Source organism: Oncorhynchus clarkii, unplaced genomic scaffold, assembly GCF_045791955.1.
Source record: "Oncorhynchus clarkii lewisi isolate Uvic-CL-2024 unplaced genomic scaffold, UVic_Ocla_1.0 unplaced_contig_10383_pilon_pilon, whole genome shotgun sequence".
Lineage (NCBI taxonomy): Eukaryota > Metazoa > Chordata > Actinopteri > Salmoniformes > Salmonidae > Oncorhynchus > Oncorhynchus clarkii.
In genome coordinates this window covers 79,242-107,166 of record NW_027261118.1, presented here as the reverse complement: position 1 = coordinate 107,166, position 27,925 = coordinate 79,242, and the positions used below count along the sequence as shown (strand labels likewise).

General features: G+C 45.4%; 1 protein-coding gene across 1 annotated transcript in view; it reads left to right on the top strand.

Moving 5' to 3' along the window:
- Positions 1 to 27,925, top strand: part of LOC139404929 (neurobeachin-like protein 2) — a 133,181-nt gene that overhangs the window by 82,426 nt on the left and 22,830 nt on the right. The window contains exons 28-46 of the mRNA XM_071147468.1: positions 627 to 786; positions 3,926 to 4,014; positions 5,766 to 5,944; positions 6,218 to 6,776; positions 9,883 to 10,067; positions 15,326 to 15,482; positions 17,094 to 17,237; positions 18,298 to 18,423; positions 18,811 to 19,011; positions 22,391 to 22,540; positions 22,853 to 23,010; positions 23,822 to 23,946; positions 24,729 to 24,846; positions 25,000 to 25,157; positions 25,422 to 25,555; positions 25,888 to 25,995; positions 26,696 to 26,791; positions 27,079 to 27,203; positions 27,575 to 27,715. Coding sequence (XP_071003569.1) covers positions 627 to 786; positions 3,926 to 4,014; positions 5,766 to 5,944; positions 6,218 to 6,776; positions 9,883 to 10,067; positions 15,326 to 15,482; positions 17,094 to 17,237; positions 18,298 to 18,423; positions 18,811 to 19,011; positions 22,391 to 22,540; positions 22,853 to 23,010; positions 23,822 to 23,946; positions 24,729 to 24,846; positions 25,000 to 25,157; positions 25,422 to 25,555; positions 25,888 to 25,995; positions 26,696 to 26,791; positions 27,079 to 27,203; positions 27,575 to 27,715 — 3,113 coding nt within the window. The remainder of the gene's footprint in view (positions 1 to 626; positions 787 to 3,925; positions 4,015 to 5,765; positions 5,945 to 6,217; positions 6,777 to 9,882; positions 10,068 to 15,325; positions 15,483 to 17,093; positions 17,238 to 18,297; positions 18,424 to 18,810; positions 19,012 to 22,390; positions 22,541 to 22,852; positions 23,011 to 23,821; positions 23,947 to 24,728; positions 24,847 to 24,999; positions 25,158 to 25,421; positions 25,556 to 25,887; positions 25,996 to 26,695; positions 26,792 to 27,078; positions 27,204 to 27,574; positions 27,716 to 27,925) is intronic.

The following is a 27,925-nucleotide window of genomic DNA, read 5'->3' as shown; positions in this document are numbered from 1 at the left end:
CCATCACACCACCACACCACCACCATCAAACCAACATCACACCATCACACCACCACACCATCACACCACCACCATCACACCAACATCACACCATCACACCACCACACCATCACACCACCACACCATCACACCACCACACCACCACACCACCACCATCAAACCAACATCACACCATCACACCACCACACCATCACACCACCACACCATCACACCACCACCATCAAACCAACATCACACCATCACACCACCACACCATCACACCACCACCATCAAACCAACATCACACCATCACACCACCACACCATCACACCACCACCATCACACCACCACCATACCACCACACCATCACACCAACATCACACCACCACGTATTAGACCCTCTGTCAGTCAGTATTTTGGCCACTGCAGGGGTAAGCAGGAAATCTGGACTCCTCCAACCAGGACTTCTGGAAAACCTGTGCATGTTGGGGAATTTACCAAAGTTACTGCAACTATAGCCATTCTATGTTCAGAGTTTTACCTAGTCATACACTCAATACACAATCTCCCCATCTTTCCTAGTTTATCTGAGCCGTAGGTCAGTGTTGTTGTTCATCTCCTGCTCTCCTCCTTGGTCATTGACGCAGGTTCTGTACAAGATCCTGAAGAGTGAACGAGTGTCTGAGCGCGCCAAGCAACGTGTCAAGTTGAAGGATTTTGGATACCTGGGTCTTGTTTGTTTCCTAGGAGACGTCCCCGTAACCATGACCACCGTGCGCTGTCTTTACGAGCAGGTCCTCGCTACAGGTAGGCCTCAAATATAGCCTCTGGTCGTGTCCCAAATGGAGCCCCATTCCCTTTATACAGTCTAGTAAACTACTAGGGCCCATAGTGCCCTGTCAAAAGTAGTGCACTCTATAGGGACTAGGGTTCTCATAGGGCTCTGGTCAAAAGTAGTGCACTATATATGGACTAGGGTGCCATTTGGGTGTCAACAACTCTGTGTTGTTGTTTTTGTAGCACTGCTTTGCTATATCTTGGCCAGGTCGCAGTTGTAAATGAGAACTTGTTCTCAACGTGTCTACCTGGTTACATAAAGGTGAAATAAAATGAACTAAATAAACATTTGGAACACATCCTCTGAGAGGGACCGACAGAGGAATACTGAGAGGAAGGAGGGAGGATGTTCATGATGTAGTTGCTAAGTAAAGAGTCCATTTTAAAGGATCCATTTAATAGGGGCTCCCGAGTGGCGCAGCAGTTTAAGGCACTGCATCTCAGTCCCTGGTTCGAATCCAGGCTGTATCACATCCGGCCGTGATTGGGAGTCCCATAAGTTGGCTCACAATTGACCCAGCATCGTCCGGGTTTGGCAGGGGTAGGTCGTCATTGTAAAGAATAATTTGTTCTCAACTGGCCTACCTGGTTAAATAAAGGTTAAATAAAAATGTCCTGTTTTTCTGTACAGTCATCCTTTTAGAATGCATTTTGTTCTTGTATTGATGGTTAGTCTTCAGAAAGGTTTTAGAGCTGAAATGTCAACATGAAACAGTCTCAACTACAACCTTGTTGTTCCTATAGTATGTATACCTTTAGGGGATATACTTTACTGTGTATAACCCCTCTCCTTGTTGTTCCTATAGTATGTATACCTTTAGGGGATATACTTTACTGTGTATAACCCCTCTCCTTGTTGTTCCTATAGTATGTATACCTATAGGGGATATACTTTACTGTGTATAACCCCTCTCCTTGTTGTTCCTATAGTATGTATACCTATAGGGGATATACTTTACTGTGTTTAACCCCTCTCCTTGTTGTTCCTATAGTATGTATACCTATAGGGGATATACTTTACTGTGTATAACCCCTCTCCTTGTTGTTCCTATAGTATGTATACCTATAGGGGATATACTTTACTGTGTATAACCCCTCTCCTTGTTGTTCCTATAGTATGTATACCTATAGGGGATATACTTTACTGTGTTTAACCCCTCTCCTTGTTGTTCCTATAGTATGTATACCTATAGGGGATATACTTTACTGTGTATAACCCCTCTCCTTGTTGTTCCTATAGTATGTATACCTATAGGGGATATACTTTACTGTGTATAACCCCTCTCTTTGTTGTTCCTATAGTATGTATACCTTTAGGGGATATATTTTACTGTGTATAACCCCTCTCCTTGTTGTTCCTATAGTATGTATACCTTTAGGGGATATACTTTACTGTGTATAACCCCTCTCCTTGTTGTTCCTATAGTATGTATACCTATAGGGGATATACTTTACTGTGTTTAACCCCTCTCCTTGTTGTTCCTATAGTATGTACAGTTGAAGTCGGAAGTTTACATAAACCTTAGCCATATACATTTAAACTCAGTTTTTCACAATTCCTGACATTTAATCCTAGTAAAAATTATAGTTTTAGGTCAGTTTGGATCACCACTTTATTTTAAGAATGTGAAATGTCAGAATAATAATAGAGAGATTGATTTATTTCGGCTTTTATTTCTTTCATCACATTCCCAGTGGGTCAAAAGTTTACATACTAATTGAGTGTATTTGGTAGCATTGCCTTTTAAATAGTTTAACTTGGGTCAAACATTTCAGGTAGCCTTCCACAACCTTCCCATAATAAGTTGGGTGAATTTTGGCCCATTCCTCCTGACAGAGCTGGTGTAACTGAGTCGGGTTTGTAGGCCTCCTTGCTCGCACACGTTTTTTCAGTTCTGCCCACAAATTTTCTACAGGATTGAGGTCAGGGCTTGGTGATGGCCACTTCAATACCTTGACTTTGTTGTCCTTTTAAGCCATTTTGCCACAACTTTGGATGTATGCTTGGGGTCATTGTCCATTTGGAAGACCCATTTGTGACCCAGCTTTAACTTCCTGACTGATGTCTTGAGATGTTGCTTTAATATATCCACATCATTTTCCCCCCTCATGATGCCATCTATTTTGTGAAGTGCACCAGTCCCTCCTGCAGCAAAGCACCCCCACAACATGATGCTGGCACCCCCGTGCTTCACGGTTGGGATGGTATTCTTCAGCTTGCAAGCCTCCCCCTTTTTCCTCCAAACATAAGAATGGTCATTATGGCCAAACAGTTCTATTTTTGTTTCATCAGACCAGAGGACATTTCTCCAAAAAGTACGATCTTTGTCCCCATGTGCAGTTGCAAACCGTAGTCTGGCTTTTTTTATGGCGGTTTTGGAGAAGTGGCTTCTTCTTTGCTGAGCGGCCTTTCAGGTTATGTCGATATAGGACTCGTTTTACTGTGGATATAGATACTTTTGTACCTGTTTCCTCCAGCATCTTCACAAGGTCCTTTGCTGTTGTTCTGGGATTGATTTGCACTTTTTGCACCAAAGTACGTTCATCTGTAGGAGACAGAACGCGTCTCCTTCCTGAGCAGTATGATGGCTGCGTGGTCCCATGGTGTTTATACTTGCGTACTATTGTTTGTACAGATGAACGTGGTACCTTCAGGCATTTGGAAATTGCTCCCAAGGATGAACCAGACTTGTGGAGGTCTACAATTGTTTTTCTGAGGTCTTGGCTGATTTATTTTGATTTTCCCATGATGTCAAGCAAAGAGGCACTGAGTTTGAAGATAGGCCTTGAAATACATCCACAGGTACACCTCCAATTGACTCAAGCGGTGTCATTTAGCCTATCAGAAGCTTCTAAAGCCATGACATAATTTTCTGGAATTTTCCAAGCTGTTTGAATGCACAGTCAACTTAGTGCATGTAAACTTCCGACTTCAACTGTATATAGGGTATATACTTTACTGTGTATAACCCCTCTCCTTGTTGTTCCTATAGTATGTATACCTATAGGGTATATACTTTACTGTGTATAACCCCTCTCCTTGTTGTTCCTATAGTATGTATATCCATATACTTTACTGTGTACATCTGATTGTCATTGTTTTGTGTAGATGCCACTCCTAACTTCAGAGACCTGCTGGCTGTGGTCCACCTGTCCCATCGTGCTGAGCTCACTGTCCGTCTGGACGTCTGTCGCAAGGTCAGTCCTTACCTACTCTAATCTTCTTTCCCTTCCACTGTCCTGTTTCCCCTCCTCTAGTCCTCTTTCCCCACCTCTAGTCCTATTTCCCCATCTCTAGTCCTCTTTCCCCACCTCTAGTCCTCTTTCCCCACCTCTAGTCCTCTTTCCCCACCTCTAGTCCTCTTTCCCCACCTCTAGTCCTCTTTCCCCACCTCTAGTCCTCTTTCCCCACCTCTAGTCCTCTTTCCCCCCCTCTAGTCCTCTTTCCCCACCTCTAGTCCTCTTTCCCCACCTCTAGTCTTCTTTCCCCACCTCTAGTCTTCTTTCGTCACCTCTAGTCCTCTTTCCCCACCTCTAGTCCTCTTTCTCCACCTCTAGTCCTCTTTCTCCACCTCTAGTCCTCTTTCTCCACCTCTAGTCCTCTTTCTCCACCTCTAGTCCTCTTTCCCTTCCTCTCGTCCTCTTTCCCTTCCTCTAGTCTTCTTTCCCTAGCCTCTAGTCCTCTTTCCCTAGCCTCTAGTCTTCTTTCCCTTCCTCTAGTCCTCTTTCCCCTACTCTAGTCCTCTTTCCCCTCCACTGTCCTCTTTCCCCTCCACTGTATATCTTCACATTCTCTCAGGTCATTACTAAGTATAGTACAATTGAAGATAAAGGTATAGACTATTGGGCAGCTAAAGGTATAGACTATAGGGCAGCTACAGGTATAGACTATAGGGCAGCTACAGGTATAGACTATAGGGCAGCTAGAGGTATAGACTATAGGGCAGCTAAAGGTATAGACTATTGGGGAGCTACAGGTATAGACTATTGGGGAGCTACAGGTATAGACTATTGGGGAGCTACAGGTATAGACTATTGGGCAGCTACAGGTATAGACTATAGGGCAGCTACAGGTATAGACTATAGGGCAGCTACAGGTTTAGACTATAGGGCAGCTACAGGTATAGACTATTGGGCAGCTACAGGTATAGACTATTGGGCAGCTAAAGGTATAGACTATTGGGCAGCTACAGGTATAGATTATAGGGCAGCTACAGGTATAGACTATTGGGCAGCTACAGGTATAGACTATTGGGCAGCTACAGATTTAGACTATAGGGCAGCTACAGGTATAGACTATTGGGCAGCTACAGGTATAGACTATAGGGCAGCTACAGGTATAGACTATTGGGCAGCTACAGGTATAGACTATAGGACAGCTACAGGTTTAGACTATAGGGCAGCTACAGGTATAGACTATAGGGCAGCTACAGGTATAGACTATTGGGCAGATACAGGTATAGACTATTGGGCAGATACAGGTATAGACTATTGGGCAGATACAGGTATAGACTATTGGGCAGCTACAGGTATAGATTATAGGGCAGCTACAGGTATAGACTATTGGGCAGCTACAGGTATAGACTATTGGGCAGCTACAGATTTAGACTATAGGGCAGCTAAAGGTATAGACTATTGGGCAGCTACAGGTATAGACTATAGGGCAGCTACAGGTATAGACTATTGGGCAGCTGAAGGCTTGATTGTTCCCTGTTTTTGTCTTTCTCTCCCCTTCTCCCTCTCTCTCTTTCCCCCTGCTCTCTCCCTCGCCTTCTCCCCCCTCTCTCTCCATCACTTCTCTCTCTCTCTCTCTCTCTCTCTCCATCGCTCCTCTCTCTCTCTCTCTCTCTCTCTCTCTCTCTCTCCATCGCTCCTCTCTCTCTCTCTCTCTCTCTCTCTCTCTCTCTCTCTCTCTCTCTCTATCATTCCTCTCTCTCTCCTTCTCCCAGCTCTTCTACCTGATCTATGACAATGAGGACTATGTTCGTCAGCTGGCCCGTCAGCCAGGCTGGCAGGATGTGTTAACTAAGCTCTATATGAAGGAGTCCTATGAGTCTCGCGGTCCCTCCCTGGCAGGCTCCAGCACCCACAGCTCCCTGGACCCCTCCTCCTCCCGCCCCCCTCTCAGGTAGGGATGAGTTCCATTAGTCGATTGAGGGAATCTGTATCGATTCGAAAAGTTGGGAAAAAAAAGTTATCAATAATAACTTATGTGATATTTTATATTTCTGGACAATAAACAAAATAGTTTCTGGATTCAGCTCTACCGCTGCTATAAATCAGTTAACATGTGTTCAGCTCTACCGCTGCTATAGATCAGTTAACATGTGTTCAGCTCTTCCCCTGCTATAGATCAGTTAACACACAACTCTTACTGAATGTTGAACTGCTCCCCTCTCAGGAGAGATCACAGCATGGTCATAGAGGACTCTCAGTACGCTCACACAGACGTCTTCCTCCCTTACACCTCGCCGGACGATGAAGAGGAGGAGGAGGGAGACGGCGAGGGCCGGGGAGCGAGGAATATCTCAGAGCGTTTCTCCGACCTCTCTCGGTCTTCCCCTAACAGCAGTGGAGGCACGTTGAAGGACTTTGACGACTCTCTCCAATTTAAGTCGTTTGACTCAGTAGAGCAGGGGAGCCGCTCGTCCTCCCTCTCCAACACCGTGGACATCCCCTCCGGTCGGCCCCAAGAGGAGGCTCTATACCACCCTCTGTTCCCCTTCGGCACCTCGCCCTTTGAGCTGGAGCTGGGGGGTATGAGGGGTGAGACGGGGACATGGAACCACAACCCTGTGGGGGGTAGTCAGGCAGGCACCCCCTCCCCCCTGGAGCACAGCCGGTCGTTCCCCTCTCTGAGACCCAGGAAGAGCTCCAGTCTGTCCAACGTGCTGGACGACACCAACTATGGAACTGACCCCCGGGCAGCTGACACCATCTCCAACACCTCCAACCCACAGGTACTGCTGCCCTAACCTTGACCCTAACCACAGGTACTGCTGCCCTAACCTTGACCCTAACCACAGGTACTGCTGCCCTAACCTTGAACCTAACCACAGGTACTGCTGCCTTAACCTTGACCCTAACCACAGGTACTGTTATCCTAACCTTAAGCCTAACCACAGGTACTGCTGCCCTAACCTTAACCCTAACCACAGGTACTGTTATCCTAACCTTAACCTTAACCCTAACCACAGGTACTGTTATCCTAACCTTAACCTTAGCCCTAACCACAGGTACTGTTATCCTAACCTTAACCCTAACTTTAACCACTGGTACTGAGCATTCCCAGGAGGTATGTTGTGTGGTGTTTGAATAAACTGGACCAAAAGTGTTGAGTATGAAGCCCAGTGTCTTGTGTAATGTCCCGTATCCATAATGCTAACGGATTTCTCCTGAAATGTGTCAGTCAGAAAATCACAAGTATTAGCATCCCGTGAGCATGTTTCAGAGTCCACAGTCGTGATAGTCTGGTAGACTCTGTGACCCCCATCTGCGGGGGTCGCACAGCCTGACCTCGTACCTCAGAAAAATTCCCATCCAACGTGGCTCAGTGTACATGGCTCCTATTTAACCAACTTGGCTCAGTGTACATGACTCCTATTCAACCAACGTGGCTCAGTGTACATGACTCCTATTCAACCAACGTGGCTCAGTGTACATGACTCCTATTCAACCAGCGTGGCTCAGTGTACATGACTCCTATTCAACCAACGTGGCTCAGTGTACATGACTCCTATTCAACCAATGTGGCTCAGTGTACATGACTCCTATTCAACCAGCGTGGCTCAGTGTACATGACTCCTATTCAACCAGCGTGGCTCAGTATACATGACTCCTATTCAACCAGCGTGGCTCAGTGTACATGACTCCTATTCAACCAGCGTGGCTCAGTGTACATGACTCCTATTCAAATCAAATCAAATCATCAAATCAAATCAAATTTTATTTGTCACATACACATGGTTAGCAGATGTTAATGCGAGTGTAGCGAAATGCTTGTGCTTCTAGTTCCGACAATGCAGTAATAACAAGTAATCTAACTAACAATTCCAAAACTACTGTCTTGTACACAGTGTAAGGGGATAAAGAATATGTACATAAGGATATATGAATGAGTGATGGTACAGAGCAGCATAGGCAAGATACAGTAGATGGTATCGAGTACAGTATGTACAAATGAGATGAGTATGTAAACAAAGTGGCATAGTTTAAAGTGGCTAGTGATACATGTATTACATAAGGATACAGTCGATGATATAGAGTACAGTATATACGTATGCATATGAGATGAATAATGTAGGGTAAGTAACATTATATAAGGTAGCATTGTTTAAAGTGCTAGTGATATATTTACATCATTTCCCATCAATTCCCATTATTAAAGTGGCTGGAGTTGTGTCAGTGTGTTGGCAGCAGCCACTCAGTGTTAGTGGTGGCTGTTTAACAGTCTGATGGCCTTGAGATAGAAGCTGTTTTTCAGTCTCTCGGTCCCAGCTTTGATGCACCTGTACTGACCTCGCCTTCTGGATGATAGCGGGGTGAACAGGCAGTGGCTCGGGTGGTTGATGTCCTTGATGATCTTTATGGCCTTCCTGTGACATCGGGTGGTGTAGGTGTCCTGGAGGGCAGGTAGTTTGCCCCCGGTGATGCGTTGTGCAGACCTCACTACCCTCTGGAGAGCCTTACGGTTGAGGGCGGTGCAGTTGCCATACCAGGCGGTGATACAGCCCGCCATGATGCTCTCGATTGTGCATCTGTAGAAGTTTGTGAGTGCTTTTGGTGACAAGCCGAATTTCTTCAGCCTCCTGAGGTTGAAGAGGCGCTGCTGCGCCTTCTTCACGATGCTGTCTGTGTGAGTGGACCAATTCAGTTTGTCTGTGATGTGTATGCCGAGGAACTTAAAACTTGCTACCCTCTCCACTACTGTTCCATCGATGTGGATAGGGGGGTGTTCCCTCTGCTGTTTCCTGAAGTCCACAATCATCTCCTTAGTTTTGTTGACGTTGAGTGTGAGGTTATTTTCAACCAGCGTGGCTCAGTGTACATGACTCCTATTCAACCAACATGGCTCAGTGTACATGACTCCTATTCAACCAACGTGGCTCAGTGTACATGACTCCTATTCAACCAACGTGGCTCAGTGTACATGACTCCTATTCAACCAACATGGCTCAGTGTACATGACTCCTATTCAACCAACGTGGCTCAGTGTACATGACTCCTATTCAACCAACGTGGCTCAGTGTACATGACTCCTATTCAACCAGCGTGGCTCAGTGTACATGACTCCTATTCAACCAGCGTGGCTCAGTGTACATGACTCCTATTCAACCAGCGTGGCTCAGTGTACATGACTCCTATTCAACCAGCGTGGCTCAGTGTACATGACTCCTATTCAACCAGCATGGCTCAGTGTACATGACTCCTATTCAACCAGCGTGGCTCAGTGTACATGACTCCTATTCAACCAACGTGGCTCAGTGTACATGACTCCTATTCAACCAGCGTGGCTCAGTGTACATGACTCCTATTCAACCAGCGTGGCTCAGTGTACATGACTCCTATTCAACCAACGTGGCTCAGTGTACATGACTCCTATTCAACCAGCGTGGCTCAGTGTACATGACTCCTATTCAACCAACGTGGCTCAGTGTACATGACTCCTATTCAACCAGCGTGGCTCAGTGTACATGACTCCTATTCAACCAGCGTGGCTCAGTGTACATGACTCCTATTCAACCAACGTGGCTCAGTGTACATGACTCCTATTCAACCAACGTGGCTCAGTGTACATGACTCCTATTCAACCAACGTGGCTCAGTGTACATGACTCCTATTCAACCAGCGTGGCTCAGTGTACATGACTCCTATTCAACTGAATGTGATGAGTCGTGCTGAGAATGAGGAAACTATTCAACCAACGGTCCAATATCCTAGAATATGGCTGTGCAGATGCCGCCGCGGTTTTAGTCCGTCTCCGACACGATGCACTGTATCTGTGTGTCTAACTGTGATTATGGTGTGTGTGTGTGTGTGTGTGTGTGTGTGTGTGGTCCCTTTCAGCAGATGCCAGAGGAGGAGCTGTGTAACCTGCTGACTAACATCGTGTTCTCTGTGCTGTGGTGCGGCAGCGGGTCGGAGGGGGGGGGGGACGCCGTGTGGAGGGAGAGGGGACAGGTCTTCTCTGTCCTCACCAAGCTGGGCTCCTCCTGCCAACTGGTCCGCCCGCCCGACCATATCAAATGCAGGTCAGTCGGTCTACAGCCAGCCAGTCAGCTATTTAGTTAGCCAGCCAGCTATTTAGTTAGCCAGCCAGTCAGCTATTTAGTTAGCCAGCCAGTCAGCTATTTAGTTAGTTATCCAGTCAGCTATTTAGTTAGCCAGCCAGCCAGCCAGTCAGTCAGCTATTTTGTTAGTTATCCAGTCAGCTATTTAGTTAGCCAGCCAGTCAGTCAGTCAGTCAGCTATTTAGTTAGTTATCCAGTCAGCTATTTAGTTAGCCAGCCAGTCAGTCAGCTATTTAGTTAGCCAGCCAGCCAGCCAGCCAGTCAGTCAGTCAGTCGGCTATTTCGTTAGTTATCCAGTCAGCTATTTAGTTAGCCAGCCAGCCAGCCAGTCAGTCAGTCAGCTATTTAGTTAGCCAGCCAGCCAGCCAGCCAGCCAGCCAATCAGTCAGTCAGCTATTTAGTTAGTTATCCAGTCAGCTATTTAGTTAGCCAGCCAGTCAGTCAGTCAGCTATTTAGTTAGCCAGCCAGCCAGCTATTTAGTTAGTCAGTCAGTCAGCTATTTAGTTAGCCAGCCAGCCAGTCAGTCAGTCAGCTATTTAGTTAGTTATCCAGTCAGCTATTTAGTTAGTTATCCAGTCAGCTATTTAGTTAGCCAGCCAGCCAGCCAGTCAGCCAGCCAGCCAGCCAGCCAGCCAGTCAGCTATTTAGTTAGTTATCCAGTCAGCTATTTAGTTAGCCAGCCAGCCAGCCAGCCAGCCAGTCAGTCAGTCAGCTATTTAGTTAGTTATCCAGTCAGCTATTTAGTTAGCCAGTCAGTCAGTCAGCTATTTAGTTAGCCAGTCAGTCAGCTATTTACTTAGCTAGCCAGCCAGTCAGTCAGCTATTAAGTTAGCCAGTCAGTCAGCTATTTAGTTAGCTAGGCAGCCAGTCAGTCAGCTATTTAGTTAGCCAGTCAGTCAGCTATTTAGTTAGCTAGCCAGCCAGTCAGTCAGCTATTTAGTTAGCTAGCCAGCCAGTCAGTCAGCTATTTAGTTAGCCAGCCAGCCAGCCAGCCAGTCAGTCAGTCAGCTATTTAGTTAGTTATCCAGTCAGCTATTTAGTTAGCCAGTCAGTCAGTCAGCTATTTAGTTAGCCAGCCAGCCAGCCAGCCAACCAGCCAGCCAGCCAGCCAGTCAGTCAGTCAGTCAGTCAGATATTTAGTTAGTTATTCAGTCAGCTATTTAGTTAGTCAGCCAGCCAGCCAGTCAGTCAGATATTTAGTTAGTCAGTCAGTCAGCTATTTAGTTAGTCAGCCAGCCAGCCAGTCAGTCAGTGTCTGCATCCCAAATGGCACCCTATGGGCCCTGGTCAAACGTGTTGTTTGGGACCCAGGTTAGTCAGTCAGTCACTCCCACTGTCCTTGATATGCAACTCCCTCTGTCTCATGTCAGTAAACAGATTCATTTCGGTGACTTCAAACCAAGTTGTATTTGATCAAACAGCCAGTCAGCTATTTAGTTAGTTATCCAGTCAGCTATTTAGTTAGCCAGCCAGCCAGCCAGCCAGCCAGTCAGTCAGTCAGCTATTTAGTTAGTTATCCAGTCAGCTATTTAGTTAGCCAGTCAGTCAGTCAGCTATTTAGTTAGCCAGTCAGTCAGCTATTTAGTTAGCTAGCCAGCCAGTCAGTCAGCTATTAAGTTAGCCAGTCAGTCAGCTATTTAGTTAGCTAGGCAGCCAGTCAGTCAGCTATTTAGTTAGCCAGTCAGTCAGCTATTTAGTTAGCTAGCCAGCCAGTCAGTCAGCTATTTAGTTAGCCAGCCAGCCAGCCAGCCAGCCAGTCAGTCAGTCAGCTATTTAGTTAGTTATCCAGTCAGCTATTTAGTTAGCCAGTCAGTCAGTCAGCTATTTAGTTAGCCAGCCAGCCAGCCAGCCAACCAGCCAGCCAGCCAGCCAGTCAGTCAGTCAGTCAGTCAGATATTTAGTTAGTTATTCAGTCAGCTATTTAGTTAGTCAGCCAGCCAGCCAGTCAGTCAGATATTTAGTTAGTCAGCCAGTCAGCTATTTAGTTAGTCAGCCAGCCAGCCAGTCAGTCAGTGTCTGCATCCCAAATGGCACCCTATGGGCCCTGGTCAAACGTGTTGTTTGGGACCCAGGTTAGTCAGTCAGTCACTCCCACTGTCCTTGATATGCAACTCCCTCTGTCTCATGTCAGTAAACAGATTCATTTCGGTGACTTCAAACCAAGTTGTATTTGATCAAATGCTTGGTAAACAACAGGTGTGGACTAACAGTGAAGTGCTTACTGACGGGCCCTTCACAACCATGCAGAGAGAAACGGAATAACAATGAGGAACGATAACTAGGTACAAACACAGGGTACCAGTACTGAGTCCATGTGCAGGGTGAGAGATAATTGATAACTAGACTAGTACCGAGGCCAGTACTGAGTCCATGTGTAGGGATGAGAGATAATTGATAACTAGGCTAGTACAGAGGCCAGTACTGAGAACATGTGCAGGGTGAGAGATAATTGATAACTAGACTAGTACCGAGGCCAGTACTGAGTCCATGTGTAGGGATGAGAGATAATTGATAACTAGGCTAGTACAGAGGCCAGTACTGAGAACATGTGCAGGAGTAAGATATCATTGATAACTAGGCTACATACACAGGGTACGAGTACTGAGTCCATGTGCAGGAGTAAGAGATCATTGATAACTAGGCTACATACACAGGGTACGAGTACTGAGTCCATGTGCAGGAGTAAGAGATAATTGATAACTAAGTACATACACAGGGTACCAGTACTGAGTCCATGTGCAGGAGTAAGAGATCATTGATAACTAGGCTACATACACAGGGTACCAGTACTGAGTCCATGTGCAGGAGTAAGAGATACTTGATAACTAGGCTACATACACAGGGTACCAGTACTGAGTCCATGTGCAGGAGTGAGAGATAATTGATAACTAAGCACATACACAGGTACCAGTACTGAGTCCATGTGCAGGAGTAAGAGATCATTGATAACTAGGCTAGTACCGAGGCCAGTACTGAGTCCATGTGCAGGAGTGAGAGATCATTGATAACTAAGTACATACACAGGGTACCAGTACTGAGTCCATGTGCAGGAGTAAGAGATCATTGATAACTAGGCTACATACACAGGGTACCAGTGATGTACTGGGCCGTACGCACTTCCCCCTGTAGCGCCTTGCGGTGGAATGCAGCCTGTCAAGATGCTCTCAATGGTGCAGCTGTAGAACTTTGAGGATCTGAGGACCCATGACACATCTTTACCGCCTCCTTAGGGAGAAGAGGCGTTGTCATGCCTCCTGAGGGGGAAGAGGTGTTGTCGTGCCTCCTGATGGGGAAGAGGCGTTGTCGTGCCTTCTGAGGGGGAAGAGGCGTTGTCGTGCCTCCTGAGGGGGAAGAGGCGTTGTCGTGCCTCCTGAGGGGGAAGAGGCGTTGTTGTGCCTCCTGATGGGGAAGAGGCGTTGTCGTGCCTCCTGATGGGGAAGAGGCGTTGTCGTGCCTCCTGAGGGGGAAGAGGTGTTGTCGTGCCTTCTGAGGGGGAAGAGGTGTTGTCGTGCCTCCTCAGGGGGAAGAGGCGTTGTCGTGCCTTCTGAGGGGGAAGAGGCGTTGTCGTGCCTTCTGAGGGGGAAGAGGCGTTGTCGTGCCTTCTGAGGGGGAAGAGGCGTTGTCGTGCCTTCTGAGGGGGAAGAGGCGTTGTCGTGCCTCCTGAGGGGGAAGAGGCGTTGTCGTGCCTCCTGAGGGGGAAGAGGCGTTGTCGTGCCTCCTGAGGGGGAAGAGGCGTTGTCGTGCCTCCTGAGGGGGAAGAGGCGTTGTCGTGCCTCCTGAGGGGGAAGAGGCGTTGTCGTGCCTCCTGAGGGGGAAGAGGCGTTGTCGTGCCTCCTGAGGGGGAAGAGGCGTTGTCGTGCCTCCTCAGGGGGAAGAGGCGTTGTCGTGCCTACTGAGGGGGAAGAGGCGTTGTCGTGCCTCCTGAGGGGGAAGAGGCGTTGTCGTGCCTCCTGAGGGGGAAGAGGCGTTGTCGTGCCTCCTGAGGGGGAAGAGGCGTTGTCGTGCCTTCTGAGGGGGAAGAGGCGTTGTCGTGCCTCCTGAGGGGGAAGAGGCGTTGTCGTGCCTCCTGAGGGGGAAGAGGCGTTGTCGTGCCTCCTGAGGGGGAAGAGGCGTTGTCGTGCCTCCTGAGGGGGAAGAGGCGTTGTCGTGCCTCCTGAGGGGGAAGAGGCGTTGTCGTGCCTTCTGAGGGGGAAGAGGCGTTGTCGTGCCTTCTTCATGACTGTGTGGGTGTGTGTGGATCATGTTAATTCCTTAGTGATGTGGACACCGAGGAACCTTGAAACTCTCGACCCGCTCCACTACAGCCACATCGAGGTAGATGGGGGCGTGCTTAGGCTCTCTGTTTCCTGTAGTCAGCGATCAGCTCATTTGTCTTGCAGATGTTGAGGGAGATTTTGTTGTCCTGATACCACACTGCCAGGTCACTGACCTCCCTATAGGCTGTCTCATCATTGTCATAGGTGATCAGGCCTACCACCGTCGTGTCGTCAGAAAAGGTAATGATGGTGTATGAGTTATGCGTGGCCACGCAGTCGTGGGTGAACAGGGAGTACAGTAGGGTGTCAGTGTGGCGGATGTGTTGTTACCTACTCTTACCACCTGGGGGGCGGCCCGTCAGGAAGTCCAGGATCCAGTTGTAGAGGGAGGTGTTTACTACCAGGGTCCTTAGCTTAGTGATGAGCTTGGAGGGCACTAAGGTGTTGAACGCTGAGTTGTAGTCAATGACCAGCATTCTCACATAGGTGTTCCTCTTGTCCAGGTGGGAGAGGGCAGTGTGGAGTGCAATAGAGATTGCGTCATCTGTGGATCTGAACCATGACCAGCCTTTCAAAACATTTCATGGCTAAAAATGTGAGTGCTACGGGGCGATAGTCATTTAGGCAGGTTACCTTGGCGTTCTTGGGCACAGGGACTATGGTGGTCTACTGGAAACATGTAGGTATTACTGGGTCAGGGAGAGGTTGAACATGTCAGTGAAGACACTTTCCAGTTGGTTGGTGCTTGCTCTGAGTATGTATCCTGGTAATCAGTCTGGCTCTGCGGCCTTGTGAATGTTAACCTGTTTAATGGTCGTACTCACATCAACCACAGAAATAAACTTTTTTTCAGTTCTGTCCTGTTTTGGTTGAGCAAAATGTAGCCCTAAATGTTAACTGGCTAGTTAAATGTTGACTGGCTATTCTCCCTCCCTCCTTTCTGCTGTGTTTCTATCTCTCAGTCTGTTAGAGATGATGCTGGAGTCTTCTCTGTCAGACCTGAGGGACTCTCAGGGTGTCTCTCTACCATACTTCCCCAGTCTACTGCGTCTCCTCAGGCTGCTCCAGGACTTCCTCTTCTCAGAGGGAACAGACAACCAGGCCCTGTGGAGCGAGAAGGTACAGTACTGAACCATGGTCCACATGTTGTCTGCATCCCAAATGGCACCATATATTTCTATGTAGTGCACTACTTTTGACCAGGGTCCATAGGGCTCTGGTCAACAGTAGTGCACTATATAGGGAGTAGGGTGCCATTTGGGATGCAGACAATATCAGCCATGCTCAATTATTTGTGAATGTAAAATCCGTGATCTGATGGAATCCTTTTGCATAGGGTTGACCTTTGTACCAAACAGCCGAGAGAGAGAGACTATGGATGTGTGTCGAGTACGTGCCACTGAGATGAGAGTTTTGTCGGTACAAACCGTCCACTATATAAACCATATGTTGCGGATGTCTAACCTTGATTGCAGGAAAATATTACTCACCTGTTAGATGTAAAGTCCCCTGTTTAGGGGACCTGCGTGGTTCTGGTTCCAGTCCCGACCCATAGTTTCATTTAGAGATCCATCTGTGGACCCTGTAGATGGAAATGGCTTGCATTGAGCGCCAGCCCTAGTTCCCACGGACACAGTAGTATATTTTTTTGCGCCTATGTGACGTAGGATGTGAAATCTGAAACCACTTGAAGCTGGGATGTCCGTCCTACCGTTTTAATTGGCTCTTCCGACTGTCCGTCATCTCCTGGCTGAACCCTATGTCACAGACACTGACAAAGCACATGCCTGCAATCCTTACATCGTAGCTCAACAAGATAGTGGTTTATTCACTGTAGCACATTCAGAGATCCATTTACAGCCATTAATCTCATATCATTCCTAGATTTGAAACAAAAAAAAAACACTTTCTGTTTCTCCTAGATGGACGATAATAATATGAGACGAAAGGCGAGTTGCTAACGTGTTCAGGAAGCCAGGCTAGAGGTGTGTGTGGCTCACAGCGGTGGGGGCCGATGTTTTGATCAAGAGAGACCTTTAGAAAATATGCACCTTTTCTCTGACACCAAAAATACAAAAATGTATTTTACAGTTGTAAGAAAGGTGAAGTCTTATAGTTAGTGGTTTTATAATCTGATTATACTATATTTAGAAAGCGTATAAGTCATTTCAAGCCTTATTCATTACAGTTTTATTGAATAGGAAATACATCATAAAATATTTCATATTTTCAATATTTGTATAATATTTGTACTGTGTATTTGAGCTTGTGTCCTCAAAAGTGACTTCATCTCAGCAATCTATAACTATTTTTTCCCAGAAAGGTGAGATTGAACCTTTCTTGAAGTATGCAGCATTACTAGTTATTGTTTATGGTCCTCTCATGGTAAATAATACACATTCTGGGAGTAGGTAGATTACATTTTAGATTACATGTAGTTACATGTAGTTACATGTATTAACGGCACAGCTACTTCCTGTAATCGTGAATGTGTGTGTGTTTAATGTCAGTGGATGCGTCTCGTCTTCTGTGTTGGCTTTAGCTTGGCTACTGTTTTGAAGGATGTTTTGAACAGTAGTTCTAGCTATATCATTTAAGTGTGTGGTAACCCGGTCTTGAGAATTGAGTCACTGTTATGTTGTTTTCTCGTATCTACATAATCGGCCCTCGTGGGAATTGGATTGAATGAGAATGTGTTGTAGACTGTTAACAGGTGTGTTGTCGTCGTAGATCTTTGAGGGGGTGGTGAACCTCCTGGACAGACTACAGGCGTGGCACAGCACCCCTGGTACCCCCGGGGCTCTGGAGCTCAGAGAGATGGCTCAGATCGGCCTGCGCATCATCACCGGCTACATCCAGCAACAGGACTCACAGGTCAGTCACCTATGTTACGCTACGCCCACCTCCCTCTAGCCAAACTAGACTGGCTCAAACTCTGGCTTGCATGCCGAATGGCTCTCTATTCACTATATAGTGTACTACTTTTGACCAGAGCCCATAGGCTGAGATAGGGGTGGAATAGGGTGCTATTTGGGGAAACAACTTCTTTCTCCAAACTACATCCATTGAGGGCATAAGTCAACGCGTGGGTTTGAAAGTTTAAACTCCAAATGTCGTGGGACCAATCCCAATGCTCTGTCTGTCAGTACACATTTACTATCAAATAAAGGCTGTGGGACCAATCCCAATGCTCTGTCTGTCAGTACACATTTACTATCAAATAAATGTCGTGGGACCAATCCCAATGCTCTGTCTGTCAGTACACATTTACTATCAAATAAAGGTTAGACCTCTTGAGAAGAAAGTGTGTTTAGAACACCAGTCCTTCTATGGTTATCTATCAGTGCACAGAGAACATAGCTAGCATTCCTCCCGAGGAGTGTTGTGTAGGACGGGGCAGCTCTTCTCTGAGTTATAACTACTGTTGGAGTGCATCCCAAATGGTACCCTGTTCCCTACATAGTGCATAACTTTCTGGTCAGAGGTAGTGCACTATGCAGGGAATGGGGTGCTATTTTGCACTCCTGTAGGAGTAGTATCAAGTGGTCATAAATAAATGGTCCAAAATGGTCCTTTAAGCGTTGGGATTTGTTTATTTCTTTTTGAAGGAGCAAAGCTTTTTCCATCCACTTGTATTGTTGTTGTGTGTTTTGTTAGTATTAGTACCCCACTTAAAAAATAAATCAGCTGAGGAATAATAATATTAGGTTTGTGTACTGATGAAACATTTACTAGGACTTCTGTTGATTTTAAGACCTGTGAGAATACTTTTGAAGTGGAGCCTAATTTGCTTTTTGACCAAATAATTTCTCTCTCTCTGTGTCTCTCTCTGTTTCTCTCTCTGTGTCTCTCTGTCTCTATGTCTCTCTCTGTTTCTCTCTCTCTGTCTCTCTGTCTCTGTGTCTCTGTCTCTCTCCCTTCCCTCTCTCCCCAGGTGTCTGTAATGGCCTGCGTTAAACTCCACAGCCTCCTGCAGACAGTTCTATCTCTGGGCTGGGACGAGGTGTGCTTCCTGCTGGGGCGACTAGGTGCCCCCCTGTGGCCCGGCGGGGTAATGGAGGTACATTTACGTTGGACATTTCTGTCATTTTAGCAGACGCCCTTATCCAGAGCGACTTAGTTAATGCATTCAACTAAAGTAGGCAAGACGACCACATACATCGTCATTGCAATTAAAACGTTCCTCAATAAAGCAGCCATTTGCTAAGTCGGTGCTCGTGAGAGACCTTTTACTGTGAGAACATATTGACATCTGTTATTCTGGTGTTTCCAGTCTTATCACTGGCTTTACACTAGTAAATAAAGACAAGTACGACTGCTAGTGTAAGAAAGACAAGTACGACTGCTAGTGTAAGAAAGACAAGTACGACTGCTAGTGTAAGAAAGACAAGTACGACTGCTAGTGTAAGAAAGACAAGTACAACAGTAAGGTGTTTTTTATTTTTAGGCGGGCCCCAACGGAGGACACACAGAGACCTTTTCTCAGCTCGTGCCTATCGTGCGTACCCTCCTGGACCAACACGCTGACCCCGTGACCCTGCACGGCCTGCTGCCCAGCCTGCCAGTCACCAACGGCAGCCCCACCTTCGCCCAGGACCTCCAGAGCTACAGCCACACAGTAGAGTGGCTGGACTTCTACCAACACCACGTCAGTACTGCTCAACCTTCATCTATCTTCTTCTTTATATAGGTTGTATCCCTAATGGCACACTATTCCCTATATAGTGCACTACATTTGACCAGGGCCTTACAGACGGGTTGGTTGTTTAGCAACAAAACCAACGGGTGTGCAACTCTGGGGCCAAACAGACGGGGTTGGTTGTTTAGCAACAAAACCAACGGGTGTGCAACTCTGGGGCCAAACAGACGGGGTTGGTTGTTTAGCAACAAAACCAACGGGTGCGCAGCCAAACAGACGGGGTTGGTTGTTTAGCAACAAAACCAACGGGTGTGCAGCCAAACAGACAGGGTTGGTTGTTTAGCAACAAAACCAACGGGTGTGCAGCCAAACAGACGGGGTTGGTTGTTTAGCAACAAAACCAACGGGTGTGCAGCCAAACAGACGGGGTTGGTTGTTTAGCAACAAAACCAACGGGTGTGCAGCCAAACAGACGGGGTTGGTTGTTTAGCAACAAAACCAACGGGTGTGCAACTCTGGGGCCAAACAGACGGGTTGGCTTAGATTGTTAACAACATGTAAACTATATTTAATCTCAGTGTTTATTGAAACTGAATATTTGAGCACAAGGAGCTCTTTTTGTTTCTAAAATCCATCGTTGCAGTTGTAGGTTAGCTAGCTAAGGAACTTGAGCCATATTAGCATAGACATGACATCAGTCAAACACGTCAAAACAGAACACGGTATCAAGAACAACATAAAACTAGCTGAAACGAGCTGAAACGAGCTGAAATGAGTTGAAACGAGCTGAAACGAGCTGAAACGAGCTGAAACGAGTTGAAACCAGCTGAAACTAGCTGAAACTAGCTGAAACCAGCTGAAACCAGCTGAAACTAGCCACCTACGATTCCCCATATGACAGCTTGTTGCTCGCTATCTGACCATCCAGAATCACAACATCACACAGCCTTCTGCCCCATGGAAGCCATTTGGGACGTGATTTATTTCACACGGACAATTAATAATAAAGGTATTTTTTTAAGGACTGGGTCAGTCCCACTACTTTCTTTAATTTTTTTTTGCTTTTTGTATTGAAGCGATAGTAAACTGTTTGAAAGACAGGGATGGGTGAGTGAAAGGGCAGTGGGACGGATTCCAACCCACGCCGACTCTGGTATACCTGTGTGTCGTAACGGCTGGACCACACAGGCCATGGACAATGGATTATAGTCAACGTCTCAGACAGTGTCGTATTAAAACATTTAAAAATAAAAATGTTTTTTATTTAATTAACCGGGTAGACCAGTTGAGAAAAAGTTCTCATTTCCAACTGCAACCTGGCCAAGATAAAGCAAAGCAGTGCGACACAAACAACAACACAGGAACACTTGGAATAAACAAACATACAGTCAAGTATGTTGGACAGCTCATTTTCCTCAGTAGTTCCTGGACAGGCTAAAAAACATTAGCTTGTACACTTCTCTTCTTTAGTTCAGAAACTAAACTGAGTCCGTAGGTTCTACTACTAAATGCGGTGTTGACGTTTTGTCTCTTCTCTTCTTTAGTTCAGAAACTAAACTGAGTCCGTAGGTTCTTCTACTAAACGCGGTGTTGACGTTTTATCTCTTCTCTCAGGCTAGTATTTCTAGACAGGCTGATGTCACATCCTCCTTTCTGCCTCAGAGTGAAAACTAAACCAGGGACAGATAATCTGTCTGTTCAGTGTCCTCCTCTCATTATTTACCTCTTAATCTACACACTGGAGGTACGTGGATGGAAGGCCAGGATTTTGTCCAGGAGAGTGGCTTCTCTTCCAGGTTAGAAATGAGAACAGAATCGGAACGCTTTCCTTGTATTTACCGTGTGAATTTAATGGAAGAGAAGTCACCTAGCAGACCAAGAGGTTTGAGGATATGAAGCCAAACAGACGTCTACCCACTTGGTTCAGCTGAGGATTTATTATAAATGTGTGTGACGGTGAATAATCACAAATCTGTTTTGTTTAGATATCTTGTAAATAGAAGATGTCATAGATCTGGCAGTAGAGCCCAGTTTTGACCTTTGCTCCCAGTCTGAGTCAGAGGGGTTGGGTTAAATGCAGAAGACACATTTCAGTTGAATGCATTCAGTTGTACAACTGACTAGGTATCCCTCTTTCCCAGTCTCTGAGCAACAGTTTGTCTGTGTGTCTGTGCGTGTGTGCCCATTTATCAGCTTAGGTCCATTACCTTTAGGGCCTTTACCAATGTGAAATGTAGTATATAACATTACAGTATATAATGAATAGGTAGTATATAACATTACAGTATATAATTAATAGGTAGTATATAACATTACAGTATATAATTAATAGGTAGTATATAACATTACAGTATATAATTAATAGGTAGTATATAACATTACAGTATATAATTAATAGGTAGTATATAACATTACAGTATATAATTAATAGGTAGTATATAACATTACAGTATATAATTAATAGGTAGTATATAACATTACTGTATATAATGAATAGGTAGTATATAACATTACAGTATATAAGGAATAGGTAGTATGTAACATTACTGTATAGGTAGTATATAACATTACAGTATATAATTAATAGGTAGTATATAACATTACTGTATATAATGAATAGGTAGTATATAACATTACAGTATATAAGGAATAGGTAGTATGTAACATTACTGTATAGGTAGTATATAACATTACAGTATATAATGTGTATATGTAATGTGTAGGTAGTATATAACATTACAGTATATAATGTGTAGGTAGTATATAACATTACTGTATGTAATGTGTAGGTAGTATATAACATTACTGTATATCATGTGTAGGTAGTATATAACATTACTGTATATAATGTGTAGGTAGTATATAACATTACTGTATATAATGTGTGTATGTAATGCGTAGGTAGTATATAACATTACTGTATATAATGTGTGTATGTAATGTATAGGTAGTATATAACATTACTGTATATAATGTGTAGGTAGTGTGTAACATTACTGTATATAATGTATAGGTAGTATATAACATTACTGTATATAATGTGTGTATGTAATGTATAGGTAGTATACAACATTACTGTATGTAATGTGTGTATGTAATGTGTAGGTAGTATATAACATTACTGTATGTAATGTGTGTATGTAATGCGTAGGTAGTATATAACATTACTGTATATAATGTGTGTATGTAATGTATAGGTAGTATATAACATTACTGTATATAATGTGTAGGTAGTGTGTAACATTACTGTATATAATGTATAGGTAGTATATAACATTACTGTATATAATGTGTGTATGTAATGTATAGGTAGTATACAACATTACTGTATGTAATGTGTGTATGTAATGTGTAGGTAGTATATAACATTACTGTATGTAATGTGTAGGTGCAGCCCACCATGGAGCAGTTTGAACTGGATCAGTTTGGGAAGAGTCATGACCTCATGTCTAACTTCTGGAACTCGTGCTTTGATGACCTGATGAGCACTGCCATACGGCGGGACAAAGAGAGGACCTACAGCAAAGACAAGTTCCAGGTAAACTATGCTACTAGCAGGCCTGGTACTCTTATGAGGTCATAGTACAGCCCACTGTCCTCCATTATGACATAACCTCCATTATGACATAACCTCCATTATGACATTAATATCAAGTCAATATTATGTGTCTTGAAAGTTGTTTTTGTTCAGCTAGTTATACTGTCTTCTTTATATTGTGGTGATCTGGAGTATTGTCAGCCCAGTAGAACTTGGTTTGTGCTCGTATTACTGATGGGTCACTAATTGTCAGGTATTTCTGTGTGTGTGCGTGTTCGTGTGTGCTCATGGGGTCTGTGCGTGCTCTTACAGGAGGTGATAGTGGACCCGTACCTGAGGCGGGTCCGCAGTGAAAACAGCCGTTACCACAGTGGTCAGAAACAGAGCTCCGGCCAGCAGGGAGTAGTGTGGCGCCACTGGGAGTCCCTCCGCAGGCTGCTCACCAGCGAGAGAGGGGCCTGGGCACACAGGTCTGACTCTATCCTATCTATATCTATGATTCCGTCCCAAATGGCACCCTATTCCCTGTATAGTGATCTACTTTTGGCCAAGGCCCATAGGGCTAATGGCACCCTATTCCCTATATAGTGATCTACTTTTGACCGAGGCCCATAGGGCTAATGGCACCCTATTCCATAGTAAGGTGTATATATCTAGGCTCTGGTTACCTTCCCCATGTCCTAACATTAAAGGAGTAGTTCATTATTTTTACAACATGACGTTAGCTGGTTCCTCACCCTGAAAGTAGTCTATGGGCCAGGAGAAACTGGAATCTATGGTGCAGTTATCTTTAATCAACCCTTTTCAAACGTCAGCAAACTTTAGCCACCGCTAGCTACAAATCAATGGATGTGATGGGGGCATGTTTAGAAACAAATACTGTCCAAGTCACCTGACATCAACTCCATATTTGGTTTGATGTTACTTGGTTTGAGTTACTTTAAGAGGATTTGGCCACGTAAAAAATAAACATGCTCACCCCCCATCACTTCCATTGATTTTTAGCTAGCAGTTGCTAAAGTTAGCTTAGGTTTCTAATGACTGTTTCTCCTGGCTCATAGGCTACTTTCAAGGTGAGGAACCATCTAACATCATGTTGTAAAATAGTGAACAACTCCTTTAACCATTAGGGGTTAAAGTGCAAAACTGACCCTAGATCAACATATAATGGGAGCTTTGCCCTGCACCAGATGGACTCGACTACTAATGTCATCACTAGCATTGTAAGCTTTGTTGTGGTGCTTTGTGCCTGACTGGAATCTACTGTGATTTGTACCTCAGAGTCCCACTAGAGGTGAAATGGAAGTTGTCCAGCGCGGAGACGTACTCTAAGATGCGTCTGAAACTAGTGCCTAACTACCAGTACGACACTCACCAGGAAGCCAGCGCCTTCAGAGACAACATGGGTACGTACGCCTTATGAGAGGACAACTATACATCGCATGTTAGGACTTTATGTTCTTTGCCCAGTTATGACGTCGTAGCCATGTCTAACAGATTTCAGTGAATTGCTTTTGTTGGGCAGAAGCAAGTTACCAATCTAAATTGGTAGGTGATCTGTTTTCGTGTGCAGGTTAGCACCGGGCACTGCTGTGTTTTGAACATGTGTTTTAAAAATCTGTGTTCAGGTAACATTAGATTAGAAGACCTTTATTTTCCTAAGATTGGGGAATTCATTTGGCATTAAGCTTCACAACATCAGAAGAAAAAAAAGAGGTATCATCCTGAATCTCTGCTCAGGTAATATAGGTCTGTGAGAGTGTGCTCAGGTAATATAGGTCTGTGAGACTGTGCTCAGGTAATATAAGTCTGTGAGAGTGTGCTCAGGTAATATAGGTCTGTGAGAGTGTGCTCAGGTAATATAGGTCTGTGAGACTGTGCTCAGGTAATATAGGTCTGTGAGAGTGTGCTCAGGTAATATAGGTCTGTGAGAGTGTGCTCAGGTAATATAGGTCTGTGAGACTGTGCTCAGGTAATATAGGTCTGTGAGAGTGTGCTCAGGTAATATAGGTCTGTGAGACTGTGCTCAGGTAATATAGGTCTGTGAGACTGTGCTCAGGTAATATAGGTCTGTGAGAGTGTACTCAGGTAATATAGGTCTGTGAGAGTGTGCTCATGTAATATAGGTCTGTGAGAGTGTGCTCAGGTTCAGTAGAATGTATTGTCTGTCTGCATCTCTCCACATCAGGAGCTGATAGTCCTCGCAGTTCAGAACCCCTCCCATTGGCTGTTGCCAAGGAGGCCAAAGTGAGTGACATGGAGGATGACCAGTTAGGAGAAGAGGACATTGTCTTTCTGGACAATAAGTGAGTGACTTGATCTCCACCCCCCTACCCACTCCACATATCAACCTCAGCACCAACTAGTAAAATAATCAGCAAGCCCTTGGTTAGTTGAATCAGAAATGCTAGTGGTGAAATATTCATCTGATACATGTCTTTTCTCTAACGGTTCCTCAGGGTGGAGGGGGAGGACGACAGTCAGAAGGAGAAGCTGGTTCTGTCAGAGGACTGTGAACTCATCACCATCGTGGCGGTGATTCCGGGACGACTGGAGGTCACCACACATCACCTGTACTTCTACGACGCCAGCAGCGAGAAGGAGGAGACGGAAGAGGGTGAGGACATAAAGACGTCTGGCAATGAACACTATGGGGCAGTTTCCCAGACACAGATTAAATCTAGTCTTGAGACCGTAAAGCTATATCAATGGAGATTCTCCATTCAGCAGGCTTCTTAGTCCAGACCCAGGCTTCATCTGACCAGAGGATCTGTCTTTGTGTATGCATCATTCCCCAGTCACAGTAAAGAACAGTCACTGCTGACATCATGATACAATTGAATCTGAAAGAGTTGTTGTTGACAAACTTCTATCTATCCAGGAATTGGTTTTGATTTCAAGCGGCCCCTGTCTCAGCTGAGAGAGGTGCACCTGAGACGCTACAACCTGCGTCGCTCTGCTGTGGAGCTGTTCTTCATCGACCAGTCACACTACTTCATCAACTTCAAGAAGAAGGTGTGTCTCTAGTCTAACTGCTAGATTCAAGGGCCTGAGGGCTTAGTACAGTGAAGGCTAATGAGGGGAAGATGCTCCCAGTAATGGCTGGAATATCAAACACAAGGAAACCATGCCTTTGTTGTGGCTGATACCATGCCGTTTCCAGCCGAGCCACGTCCTCCGATTTAACGTGGCACCAGCCACCACTGTCTTTGTACCACAGTGTTGATCCCAATACCTGTAAAAGATGTGGAATTGTATCATTATTTGACACTAATGATAATGCGAAGTGATATGAAAAGGACCAGTGTATGAGACATGTATAACCTGACCCCGACCTCCCTCCCCAGGTGAGGAACATGGTGTACTCTAGGATCCTGGGGCTGCGGCCCCCCAACCTCTTCTATTTCGGCTCCCGCTCTCCTCAGGAGCTCCTCAAGGCTTCTGGACTCACACAGGTACAGCTCATAACTGTCTGCATCGCAAATGGGACTCTATTCCCTATGTAGGGCCCATAGGGCTCTGGTCAAAAGCAGTGCACTATGTAGGGAGTAGGGTGCAGTTTGGGATGCAACCTGTGTGTTACACAGATAACTATTGATTCAGTAAGGACCTACTGCCTCAGCCTACTGCCTCAGCCTACTGCCTCAGCCTACTGCCTCAGCCTACTACCTCAGCCTACTGCCTCAGCCTACTACCTCAGCCTACTGCCTCAGCCTACTGCCTCAGCCTACTGCCTCAGCCTACTACCTCAGCCTACTGCCTCAGCCTACTGCCTCAGCCTACTGCCTCAGTAACATCTTAATGATTGAGTCTCAGATGATGATGTCAAACATGTCAACTAAACTAAGAGGAAGCTAACTGTTTGTGTTTGTCATTAGAGATGGGTATGCAGAGAGGAAGCTAACTGTTTGTGTTTGTCATTAGAGATGGGTATGCAGAGAGGAAGCTAACTGTTTGTGTTTGTCATTAGAGATGGGTATGCAGAGAGGAAGCTAACTGTTTGTGTTTGTCATTAGAGATGGGTATGCAGAGAGGAAGCTAACTGTTTGTGTTTGTCAATAGAGATGGGTATGCAGAGAGGAAGCTAACTGTTTGTGTTTGTCAATAGAGATGGGTATGCAGAGAGGAAGCTAACTGTTTGTGTTTTGTCAATAGAGATGGGTATGCAGAGAGATTTCCAACTTTGAATATCTGATGCAACTGAACACCATCTCTGGACGTACCTACAACGACCTGTCTCAGTACCCTGTGGTAAGTCCCTGTCCCGTAAACCAGGGAGGGAGGGATGAATGAAATGAATAAACAGAATAATCAATTAACAGAATAATCAACAAATGAATGAATCATTGAATCTATGAATGAATGAATGAATGAACAGAAGAATCAACAAACAAATGAATCATTGAATCTATGAATGAATGAATGAACATAAGAATAAAAAAACAAATGAATCATGAATGCAGGAACAAATGAGCGAACAGCATTCATGCTGTAGTCCAGTCTAATCTAAGGGTGTCCCTGGGTTGGGTTGGGTCCAGTTCCCATGGGTGCTGAGTGACTACACCTCTCCAGATCTGGACCTGGAGAACCCAGCCGTGTTCAGAGACCTGTCCAAACCCATGGGAGTAGTCAACCCCCGCCACGCACAGAACGTCAGGGAGAAGTGAGTACTGCAGTGACCTCGCACAGAGAACTCCAGGGCTTTGTCCCAAATGTCACCCTGTTTCCTATGTGCACTAGGTCACTATTTATAACCAGGGAATAGGTGGCTCTGGTCAAAAGTAGATCCACTATGTAGGGAAGATGATGCTTTGGGACGCAGACCAGATCATCTCCAGTTCTGTTTAAACACCAAGCTCATCCTAATATATGTGTTGTGTGATCTGAATTCAGTCTGTTTTATAATGACCAGTATTATACACAGCCTACGTGCTCCACAAATACACTGTGTTACTGCCTGTGTTTCATGTTGAATTCATTATTGTTCCTGTTAATGCAGGGTACCATTTGAATCATTGTGTCTTGTCTGATCAGGTATGAGAGCTTTGAGGACTCAACGGGCACCATAGATAAGTTCCACTATGGAACACACTACTCTAACGCTGCAGGAGTCATGCACTACATGATCCGTATGGAGCCCTTCACTACCCTCCACATCCAGCTGCAGAGTGGCAGGTACAGTAACCCTCCACTACCCTCCACATCCAGCTGTAGGTACAGTAACCCTTCACTACCCTCCTCATCCAGCTGTAGGTACAGTAACCCTCCACTACCCTCCACATCCAGCTGTAGGTACAGTAACCCTCCACTACCCTCCTCATCCAGCTGTAGGTACAGTAACCCTCCACTACCCTCCACATCCAGCTGTAGGTACAGTAACCCTTC